Source organism: Coccinella septempunctata, chromosome 1, assembly GCF_907165205.1.
Source record: "Coccinella septempunctata chromosome 1, icCocSept1.1, whole genome shotgun sequence".
Classification (NCBI taxonomy): domain Eukaryota; kingdom Metazoa; phylum Arthropoda; class Insecta; order Coleoptera; family Coccinellidae; genus Coccinella; species Coccinella septempunctata.
Genome location: NC_058189.1, coordinates 5,881,620 through 5,893,656, shown reverse-complemented (window position 1 = coordinate 5,893,656; position 12,037 = coordinate 5,881,620). Strand labels below are relative to the sequence as shown.

Here is a 12,037-nt window from a genome sequence, read left to right as displayed (position 1 = left end):
AACTCACTCTTTGTGAACCACCAACGCCAAATCCGTCTCGCATATTGTGTTCACGAAACATCACTTCATAAATGTTGGTCTCGTCCTTAACCAAACTGGCGCCCAAAGACTGAAGACATTGAAATGGGGGCATGGGGCTGAAGGGTCCCGAACAGTCTGGTGGTGAATTGTTTTCGGATAATGATGGCATATAGCCCATCGAAGATCTCCTCTGCGGAGCCATATTCGTATCGGCGGAACTAGCAAGGTCTAGTAGGAACATTGCGTTGTTCTTCATGATGATGTGAGGTTCCAGAATAGGCGATAAAGATGGAGATACGGCAGGTTTGGTGTAGACTCTTCTTTGGAGATTCCTGACTCGATTGGTGAACTGTTTGGCGCTCCGGAAAGCTTTCACGTATTTTTCTCGGCAGTTTTCACACATCAGATACCATGAGCTGCCAGCTGAAAAACAAGTAGGTGTTGAAATCTACTAAAATTGATATCGAAATCCTAATCAACAAGCACTATTTTGAAATATGTTTGTTGAAGAAAATACCATTGGATTACCTAAACCTTTAAAAAATGCTATATATAGTTATGTTCAAAATCCAAGAAAGCTTGAAGGGTTTGTTGACATATGTTTACGAGGATATATTGAAAAATTCTTAGCCTACTATAAAACCAAACAAAATTTCAATATCAAAATATTTTATTACTCAACATATTTTCCTCTTAATTGGATACATTTATTACAGCGAACCTGCAACCTCTCTAGACCTTTCAAAACAAATTTTCTCTTGCTCTGCAAACCAGACTTCCACAACTTTTATTACCTCTTCGTTGGAAGAAAATTTACGGCTTTTTAAACTTTTTTTCAGTTGAGGAAAGAGATGATAGTCGGATGGAGCCAAATCTGGTGAATAAGGGGGGTGTTCTAGTAATTCAAACCCTAAATCACGAATTTTTTGCATGGCAACATGAGATTTGTGTGCAGGGGCGTTGTCCTGCAAAAACAAAACAGCTTTGGATAGCTTTCCGCGTCTTTTCTCCCAATTTTTTTCCAGTAGAGTGGTCACTAATGTCGAATAGTAATCTGCGGTTATTTTTCTACCCTTATCCAAAAAATCATTCATGATTACTCCATGGCAATCTCAAAAAACTGAAGCAAGAACTTTTTCAGCAGATTTTTGGACACGAAACTTCTTAGGTCTTGGAGAACCAGAGTGTCGCCATTCCATCGATTGTTGCTTTGTTTCTGGATCGTAGAAATGTACCCAAGTCTCATCCATAGTAACAATTCGGTTTAAGAAGTCTACATCGCGATGCTTCTACCCTTGCACGCTTTTGGTCAACATTTGGGGATCCATTTTCAAGCAATTTTTCTCATGTCCAAATTGAGGTGAACTATATGATGAACGCGTTCTTATGAAATATTCAGTGCTTCAGATATCCGTTTTAGCCCAATTCGACGGTCTGATAAAATCATGTCATGAACTGCATCGATATTTTCGGGGACTGACACAGATACTGGCCTTCCCGATCGGTCTTCAACGGAAAATTTACCTCTTTTGAAGCTTGCAGTCCAATTTTTCAAGGTCGCATACGAAGGACAATGATCACCAAGGGTATTGCATATTTTCGTAAATCTGTTTATCTCATAACCCTTTTAAATACAAGTTCGTGATGGCTCGTACTCCAATTTTTCGATTTTCCCAATTTCGGTGGACATCTTCTTTCTTTTAATTTATTGCGTAACTCTGGTTTACTTTTTTGACCTCAAACTTCACACTGACCCTTCTAATGAGTTATTGTTCGTTGCTATGGTAAAGCAATATTTTTTTTATTCATGGAACTGGTCTAGGCTAACTAGATATCAATACATCCTCGTACACGGTGTCACAACGGAAACATCCTTTGTTCGAATTTTTGACCTCAGACATTTTTTAACCCACTGAATTCTTGTTACAGTAATGGCCTATGGCCTAATAAAAATGAGGTATAATTGTATACTATACTCACGAACGCCACCGTCTCCGCAGCTTCCAGCCCAACCGAGACAATAGTTACCTCTAGAATTGTAACCTTTTCCACCTGCATGTTGCCCGCAGCCTGGATGCGCTTGGTGCATGTGATATGTGACAGGGTGTGAATAACTTTCGCCACACAGTTCGCAGACGGTTTCAGATTCGTCCGATGCAACATTGGTAGGTATTCCGATGTCTTCTAGCAGTGAAATATTTGATTTATTAGAAGTGTGTTTATATTTAATGAGAGCAATAGGTTTCAAAGACTTGAATAGTTAAAATGGGCATAGATTCAATTTGCTAGGGCTCATGAGATCTATTAAGGTGTATCAACATATGAATATTCACCTAAATAATTTCTAGAAGTCGCCTTTTTCTTACGATTCCTTCTGCTATCCCTTTCCAGGGTAGAATTTTTATCTCGGCAATCATTCTTCGTATTATTAGTTATCTTTTCTTTTCTTCTTATATTATTCTGGATGGGGCTTTGCAGTATCATTTGCTGGGAGATGGCTTGAAAGCAGCTTGTTGAAAGTTCCTCCCATAAGTAAACAAGGGATTTCAATGCTGGGGGAAGTACTGAAACCGTATGCAGCCCATATCCAGATCTATAAAGTTAAAAGAAATTCAAATCAATTTTTTCATTCATTTAAGAAATGTAAGTAGAAACGTAGACCTAGTCAAGTTTTATCAATACAGCAATTACATCATACTTTGAGCTAAGGGCAGTCTTCAGTATATTTCTGTTGAATACAGTTCATTGCTGTACTTAATGTTTTATGTCAATTTTCAAAGGGTTAGGCAGGCGGTACACGCAGAGGAAAGTAACAAAGATGCCTTGTAACTTGTAACGTGGTTTCCTCGGAGAAAATTATCTCGAGCGCCAGCTATTCTTTTCACTAGGAAGAATAGCAAACCTACCAGAGTAGCTGCTAGTCAGAGACAGAGTTCGCTGTTATCTAGGGTGGTAGCGATAACGAAGTAGCCAAAAATTAAATTATGTACCAGTTTAAACCTTCGGAAACTGATTATATAAACAACAGAAATATGTGTAGGTATGAAATATGAGCGAATCGATCAGTAAACATACATTCTGGAAATTCTATCCGATCACGAGCACTTTATAAAGTTTATACCGGGTACAGTGAAAAATCAAAGGTTGTTCAATAAAATGCGCCAACCAGAACTGACGAAATGGATACTAAGGATGACCTCGCGAAGTGAAATGACTTGCTATACGGTATCGGGATGTAATTAAATAAAAGAAACACAACCAGGGCGGATCTGCTCGAGATCTTTATTCACTACCCCAAGGGCTACGCTCCATGACTGATGGCGAAGAAAAGGTCTATTTTGAGCGCAACTACAGGATTTCACTGACGACGAGCGGTATCTCTTATTCTCTACCCCAAGGGCTTACGCACCATGACTGATAGAAAGGAAGGGATTTCTATTTCAACACTTATGACGCGGGAACGCGAACAGGGGGTTGATGGGACTTCCTCTTCACTACCCCAAGGGCTTACGCACCATGACTGATAGCGAAGGGAAAAGTCAGACTCGCGAAACAGGTAAAGTACAGCAAAAGATAACCGAAAGCGATACAGTACAGCAGTGTCAAAGAAGTAACGGGTGTAGGTCTAATAAAGAAACTGAACGGTATGGACGGGGACCTACCTCCTTTATTTCAAGGCACTCGCGGAAAACGAAAAGATCTGCTTTTATAGGCAAATCCTGAACACGTTAAAAATCTGAAAATTCCAGAATGCGACAAGAGTAAAAAACATCGTCAGCTTCGGTTTATCGCATATCAACATCAGAAAAACGTCGAAATCTTCAACGGCACGCAAGAAAAACAAAGTTTAACACAGATAAACGGTTTTTTACTTTTACTCTCCCTATCGGAATGAATGCACTGAATATTTGAGAATTAAATATTTTTAATGGCGGAAATGTGAAATGAAAGGAATGCACTAAGATGAATTCCAATTTTCTCAGAAAATTCGGATTCATCACAGCCTCCAACATGGATCACGTCTACTTTCTAAATAGCACAACAATGGTTGAATAATAGAGGTCTCAAGGTAGTATTTAGCTAATCGTCGATATAACCAGTTACTTGCTTCAGTAATGTATCTGCCCTTTTCCAAGAGGCAGCAAAAAGTTTTGGGCATTGGTGGCAGCTTCAAATCCGACCCTGACTTTCAATTTCCTCTAATACGATGTGTAAAACTTACCTTTCATTTGAAGATCCCTTGGATGTGGCTGCTTCATCTTTGATTGCCTGATTGGGAATCTTCTTAGATCTGTTCCTATTAGCATTAGCGTTAGCTGCAGATCTTGTTAGGGATTCTAAAGTAGCTGGCTGAATATGTAGATAGCTCCCAGCATTTGTTGTCACTTCGACAGAGTGCCTTTGTCTGGCGCGTTCTTCCTTCGTTAAATCCTGCCTTCTTTTGTCAACTGGAGGTTCTAAGTGTCTCGTGACCACTAACGCTCCTTGTTTCGGTAAGGTGGGGTGGAATTTGAGGAAAGAAGCACATGCCATAGCATCATGGACGATTCCTGAAACAGAGAATTTCATTTGATAGTTATTTACTCTATGGTATAATGAAAGATTATTGAGCTTGCTTGGTTTAAATATAAAATCTAAAGTGTATATGACTCTAAAAACTGAAACTAGGTTAAGAGATTGACCATTTGAGAGTCAAAAACAAAGAAATGTCGATAGTGAGTGTCTTCTATTTTTGAACACCACAAGGTGTATGAAGTTATTTACCTTCATGCCAGAGAAACGACGCAAATACTGCCCGCAAGGCCTCGGCCATAGTTGGACTCATGGCAATTTTGGCCTCTTCCGTTCCATTCATCGACATTTTGGAGTTTGTCTGCTGGACACTCGTAGGAGAAATGGATCTCCTCTGACGAGCCTTTCCTAAACCTCTTTCTTTTCTTCCTAGTGTTTCTTCTTTGTTTGTCGATCCGATTGAGAAATGGCCTTTCACTGATGCGTTGGTCAAGTTTTCGGGCGATGTCTGGGTGCCAGTTTGCGTCAACTTTTTCGAACTACCGTCGGAATCCTATAAGTGGAATTTTCATATGAAATTTCATCAATCAACTTACCTACAATTCGAAAAAAAAGGTCTGATCCAATCCATTTCGCTAGTCCTTGCCAGAGACTTTATGGTGATAGATAATTCAGATTCAGACGCACTTCGAGAAACAAAAATACGATTTTAGTTCTTCAAATCTTGTCATCAAAAACCAAAGAAGTGAAAATAACTGATAAGATTATCCTAAAAAACAAACAAATAAGCTGATCAACTAAGTACGTCTCTGTCACTTCAGAAATACTCGAGAACCCCTGAATTCTAATGAATTGTTATTGCTCAATCACTCAGTAATAAGGGACACTGGACTTCACGACAAAATTGTTGGAAACAATTATACAGGGTGTCTGTAAACAAATGCGAAGGACTTGGGGATATGACTCCTCGATGAAAATAAGCAGGGGTAATTTCTATAAATTTTTTTCGAAATCGACCTCCCTTCCAAGATACAGACTTTGGAAGCCGATGACGAGTTGACAGCTTTTAATTTTTTTACGGGTTTTTAAAAAACACTGAGTCATAAAACTATACATATTATGAAAACACTAAGTATAGATGTTACTTACACAATATTAGTTGAGTTGTTATTTTCAACCCCTAATAATAAAGTTATGAGATCTAAGAAAATTGAGTGAGTAACATCTACTTAGTGCTTCATATTATGTGTAGTTTTATGAGTCACTGTTTTTTAGAACCCGTAAAAAAAATTGAAAACTAGTCATCGTCTTCCAAAGGCTGAATCTTGGAAGTTATGTCGATTTAGAAAAAAATTTATAGGAACTACCCCTGCTTATTTTCATCGAGGAATCATCTCCCTAATGCCCGTTTGCACCAATCCCCCTTAAAAGGAGTACTTAACTAAGCGTCGTTTAAAGTTAATGGACGCTTAGTTGCATGACTGTGGCTCAACAGAATCTTAAGTAAGGGGCCCTTAAGTTTTTATATCTAGTGATATTTCTGTTTTTTATTTTGGTGCAACTTCATCCTAGTCCAATAAAGCCATTTCATTGGTTGGCCGGTTGCCGATGATCGTTGTCATTTCATTAACCTAACTTTATTGTCCTGTCAGTCAGTTTCAAGTTAACTATTATATTATTAGATATCAAAGAGTGACAACTTTTTGTTGCTGAATTAGCATTATTATCGATAATGGAATGGATTGTCAAATAAAAGGTACCTAAGTTTATATAAGTACAACACATTTTTTGTAAGGTCTTGTGTGAATTTGTTTTATTAATGTTGAACAGGAAAATGTCCTTATTGTCCTTGTTAGTACGAATATGGTGAATGATTGCCAAGCAGGTGGTTGTAATCTACAAAGAGCACTCTACTTCTCAACAGAAGAAAAGAGTTTGTTACTAACTGTAGTGTGATTTGTGACACAAAATTGAAAATAAAAAGACCGATGGCATTACAATAAAGGCAAAAGAAGAGGCTAGGTATTCAGTAATGAATTCATTCAATTTTCGAAATCTATCAAAAATGGGAAGTTCTGCATCCAGTTCAACAAATTATTTTAGGTTAGAATTCCGGCCTTGAATACCTAAGTGGTCATTACAGAATCGCTAAAATTTAAGGCTAGCTTTAGCCATTTAAATGTCACTTAACAGTTGGTGCAACGTACTTCAAGTTAAGGGTTCATTTTAAGGGTCACTTAACACTAAGTGCGTTTGGTGCAAACGCCTTCGCATTTGTGCACAGACACCGTGTACATTAAGAATATAATGTTGGTACTTACGCAGTATTCTTCTTTCCTGCAAGGCGTTGAAGGCGGACTGTTATCAGATCTGGTTTGTATCGAGCTGCCACTGGGACTAGAAGTTAGATCCTTGTAAGGAGTTGCCTGGCTTGGAGATTGACTATCCCGTGTTAAGCTACTGACAAAAGCACTACTGTCAGATTGCGTTGAATCCCTTCTCTGATGCTCAGGAAAACCGCTAGACACTAAAGAAAGATGAATAAGAAAATGTCTCGTATTTCAAAAAGGAATTTATGTGTATACCTAAGGGTGACAGTCCTATACTTTTTGGTGATCCGAATACCTGATTGCTGCTAACTGAGCTGTCCACCAAAGCATTTCCTCGAGCTGCAAAATCATCAACTTTAAGCAAAAATAACATGGATTAGTGGAATTGAAGAAATAGAGAAGCTGATGTGAGAATAATGCTGCAGCTTCGAAAAGTTTTTCAACTTCATGTATCGAAGAAAATAGAGATAATACTTGATTTATAAAACGATAGGTAGAAAGCTAGAATGAAGAATTTTTTTGCTCTTTCCATATCGAAATATGTTCTTACGTGGAACAGCAACAGGACTGGAACTTCTGCTGAGTATTTTAGGCGAGAAGGGACCTCGATTAGGACTGTTTGATCTTTTTGGCGTTTCTGGAGGTGTTCCATTGCCATTTGCTCTACTCTCTGGAGGCGGTTTAATTGGTTCCTGTCTCGGGCAATTCGGCATATCTGGAGATTCACTGCAACATAACACAGGTAGGTACAATCAACCATCTACTTATCAGTACATTTCAATAGCTCCAGTAAATTGAGTTACCTCTTCTCATCGTCACTTTTCAACCATTTCGGCAAGACGCTGATCTTGCCATCTTTCCTCTCTCTTCTGGGAACCTGAGGAGACATGTCCTTCGAGCACTCTCCGAATATGAAAGGATTTGTCGATGGCATTTCAGCAATCATGGTGTTGGAATCGCTCTGTTTGAGCTGTCCTCCGAAGAAGAAATGAGGATCTGCAGACGTCGGTCCGAAGGTTTGCGCGAAGTCGAAACCTTTCTTCGTGGAATCATCTGAATGCTTGTCGCCTATCGCTCCTATTAAAAAGTGACTGTTGACTAAGTATAACTGACAAAACACTGGATAATAAGTGTCTTGTATTTTTGGATTTGCTTCAACTAAAATGAAAGTACAAGTAGGTATACAAAAGTAATTTCGCGCAATAATAAGAACTGTTCGATTCAATATCATACAGATGTTTACGGAGAAATTAAAAAGATTAAGAAAGTATTGAGTAAAAATTATTATTATAACGTAGATTCGAGTAACTTGGGACGATTTTGAAATTCAACTTGTCATATTTCAAAAACGGTGACCTATTTTCATGTGAGAAAGCGGTTCAAATATGCATAATGACTCAGACTATTGATTAGGATATATACCATGCTTCAGAATTCGGATATAACTTAAAAAAAAAATTAAATATACTTGTTCCAAGTCACCCACCGAGTTGGGAGGCTTGGGACACAAGTTAAAATGTATTGATTTCTCAACTCTCAAATGAATAGGTGACTTGGGACGGTGTATAGATTTGAAAAATGAGAATTTGTGATTATATAGTTGAAATTCGGTAATGAAATTAAATGATAAACGATAAACCCCTATCACAGCGAAAGTAAATATATTGCAACTCACTCATATATTGCTGTACACAGTTATCAATTTCTGAATAGCTCACAGTTTATGTTGAGTTTATTGACTGTTTTTTTTTGTCTAATAAACTCTTTATTATTATTATTATTATTATTATAAATGTAAAAACCCTAAACAAAACAAGGGAACTTTGATTTCTTTCATTCTTTGGTGATTTCTTTGTGGGAATAAAGTAAATAATAATATCCTGCGACAAATCGGCATATTTCCTGCTGCCAATGCGCCGCTTGTATCTATTCGGCATTGTCCCTAGTCACCCTATGAAACAACAAAATAAATGAATGATATCCGTATTGCCGTTTGATTTGTAAACAATCTTGTTTCATGACATATCTTATATCCCAATATCCCACGTATCCAGAAAAAAATTACATATGCACAAAGTGAATCACATGTACAGGACAGTAGAAAGTATAAGAGCCATAAAAAACCGCGGTTTTACTCTCCTGAATTCGTTAATTCTTCAGGTCAATTCAAACGCTCTGGTCACGGCAAACTCAACAGGAATTAATTGTTAGACTAACCGAAAAGACGGTACACAATCTTATAAGGTTGTCCCTTCACTCATAAATGGTAAGAAACAAAGAAATCTGCAAGTAATTGTCCCAAGTTACAGGACTGTCCCAAGTCACCCGAATCTAACGGTACCTGAATTATTTTTTATTTTACTTTTTCTTCAAAAGTCCATAACTTCTTTATTTTAGAAAATAACTTAAAACGATGAAAAACTTTCTACAGGCGTTTTTTCACAGGGAATACTACACTATATTAGTTTTTTTTTAATCGTTTGTACTAAGGGTGGAAAAAGCTCCTTATTTCAAATACGATCTCATATCATACAAAAAAATTTTAATAATAAGATTTTCAAAAACACATGCAGGGTGAATCTTTTACTCGCACAAATATTTCAACAGTATAGATTCTTGAGGTTGAAAGAAACACTTTTTTCTCATACTATTTTTTCCGAATAGGTTCTGTTTAAAAGATACAGGCTGTTGAAAAACCATAAAATAATGTTATTTTTAGTTCTCTCTCACAAACGGTTTTAATCGAATGGAATGAATTTCGGAATATAGTTTTTCATTTATTTGATGAATCTTCTTCGAAAACAAGATATCACCAAAGTCTTCCAGTTTTCTCATAATGACCATTACGTACCATAAAAATACCAAAAATTCAAAGAATCCAACTTTTCAAAGTAAGTTGGACGCTCTCTAATGAATATTTGAACGTTTTGTAAAATAAAAGTACATATTATAGCCGTTTTCGAGTAGTTTGATGTTCAAAAATTAAATGCTATCTGTTAAATTCGAAAAATTGGGTACTTTGGCTGAATACAACTCTGTCTAAAAGAAAAACAGATGTGTAGTGTCATAGATTTAACTTGTTTTTCTGAAGGGTGGCATAGCGCATTATGAAAACTGAAAATGGCTATATCGTTTTATCAGGGCCGAATCGAGAAATAATGGTATAGAGAAAAAGTGTTTCTTTTGAAGTCAAAAATCTGCTCTTAAAATATTCGTACGATTCAAAGACTCACGCTGTATAACACTTCAATATATGCTCTGTGCCTTTTTGACGTAGGTCACTTTTTTTGAAAAATTTCATCTATAGATTCTCCATCGTTAAAATGGTTATATATCTTGAAAACCTCTCGAGATAAATGAGGGGTTCAGAGCTGAAGTGAACAAAGTTCATTCAGCCTAGTTTTGAAATGAATGGCTTAGAAGTTGTTTATCTCCAATTAATTCAAAAGTGACTTCTTTAGGTTTTAAAAGATTAGAATGTAAGCACAGGCTTACATAAGAATAATAATAAATAAAGAAGTCACTTTTGAAATAATTGGAGATAAACAACTTTTAAGCCTGTCATCTCAAAACTAGGCTGAATGGACTTGGTTCACTTCAGTTCTGAGCCCCTCGAATGTAAGATTTTTTTTTGTTCAATTCGCGAAGAGTTTTCAAGTCTCCATTCTACAGTTGGTCCGAAAAATACTGCAATTTTTCGAAAATGACCATCAAAAGATGTCAATTAAGTCCTTCCCCCACAGGTTTTGCTTGAGGACTCTATAACTTCATCTAATAAAATCGCATTTGTCAGATAAGCACTACTTATGCTTAATACTGATCAGAGATAACTATATCTGATGTAACGTGGTTACCTCGGAGAAAACTTATCTCGAGCGCCAGCTATTCTTTTCACTAGGAAGAATAGCAAACCTACCAGAGTAGCTGCTAGTCGGAGACAGAGTTCGCTGTTATCTAGGGTGGTAGCGATAACGAAGTAGTCAAAATCAAATTATGCACTAGTTTATTCACACCTTCGGAAACTGATTATATGTACAACGGAGACATGTGTAGGTATGAAATATGAGCGAATCTATCAGCAAACATACATTCGGGAAATTCGATCCGATCACGAGCACTTTATAAAGTTTATACCGGGTACAGTGAAAAATCAAAGGTTGTTGAGTAAAATGCGCAAACCAGAACTGACGAAATGAATACTAAGGATGACCTAGCGAAGTGAAATGACTTGCTATACGGTATCGGGATGTAATTGTATTTCTTCAGAAATGAAACACAACCAGGGCGGGTCTATTTGAGACTTTTATTCGCTACCCCAAGGGCTATAACGCTCCATGACTGATAGCGAAGAAAAGGTCTATATTGAGCGCAACTACGGGATTTCACTGATGACGAGCGGTATCTCTTATCCTCTACCCCAAGGGCTTACGCGCCATGACTGATAGAAAAGAAGAGATTTCGGATTCAACACTTATGACGCGGAACGCGGACAGGGGGGTTGACGGGACCTTCCCTTCAGTACCCCAAGGGCTTACGCGCCATGACTGATAGCGAAGGGAAAAGTCAGACTCGCGAAACAGGGTAAAGTACGATAAAATATAACAGAAAGCGATACAGTACAGCAGTGTCAAAGAAGTAACCGGTGTAGGTCTAATTAAGAAACTGAACGGTAAAGACAGGGACCTACCTCCTTTATTTCAGGCACTCGCGGAAGACAAACGAAAACTAAAAATTAATTCCTAAGAGCACTAATACTCGCAACACTAAATATTTTTTTTTTAAATTGTTGAATGGCTTGTCGTGTACACAATTAAAATCGAATCGCAGAAAAGTACGGAGCGTAAACTAACTAAAGAGACTGAAGTAAAAGAGCAGAAATCGAAAAGTAAAAGAGACTGAAGTAACAGAGAATCAAATGTCAAAAGTGACCGTCGCGGGGGAAAATCTGCTTTTATAGGCAAATCCTGAACGCGTTAAAAATCTGAAAATTCCAGAATGCGACAAGAATGAAAAACGTCGTCAGCTCCGGTTTATCGCATATCAACATCAGAAAAACGTCGAAATCTTCAACGGCATGCAAGAAAAACAACGTTAAACACAGATAAACGGTTTTTTACATTTACTCTGTCTATCGGCATGAATGTACTGAATATTTGAGAATTAAATATTTTCAA

At 37.4% G+C, this 12,037-nt stretch overlaps 1 protein-coding gene across 1 annotated transcript in view; it reads right to left on the bottom strand.

The window, feature by feature from the left end:
• The window catches only part of LOC123319905 (E3 ubiquitin-protein ligase MYCBP2), a 149,621-nt gene that overhangs the window by 14,691 nt on the left and 122,893 nt on the right, over positions 1 to 12,037 (bottom strand). Inside the window, exons 33-41 of the mRNA XM_044906979.1 lie at positions 7,667 to 7,940; positions 7,414 to 7,589; positions 7,119 to 7,202; positions 6,855 to 7,060; positions 4,786 to 5,086; positions 4,244 to 4,571; positions 2,355 to 2,614; positions 2,002 to 2,205; positions 8 to 444 (exon numbers count right to left, since the gene is read on the bottom strand). Of these exons, the coding sequence (XP_044762914.1) occupies positions 8 to 444; positions 2,002 to 2,205; positions 2,355 to 2,614; positions 4,244 to 4,571; positions 4,786 to 5,086; positions 6,855 to 7,060; positions 7,119 to 7,202; positions 7,414 to 7,589; positions 7,667 to 7,940 (2,270 nt within the window). The remainder of the gene's footprint in view (positions 1 to 7; positions 445 to 2,001; positions 2,206 to 2,354; positions 2,615 to 4,243; positions 4,572 to 4,785; positions 5,087 to 6,854; positions 7,061 to 7,118; positions 7,203 to 7,413; positions 7,590 to 7,666; positions 7,941 to 12,037) is intronic.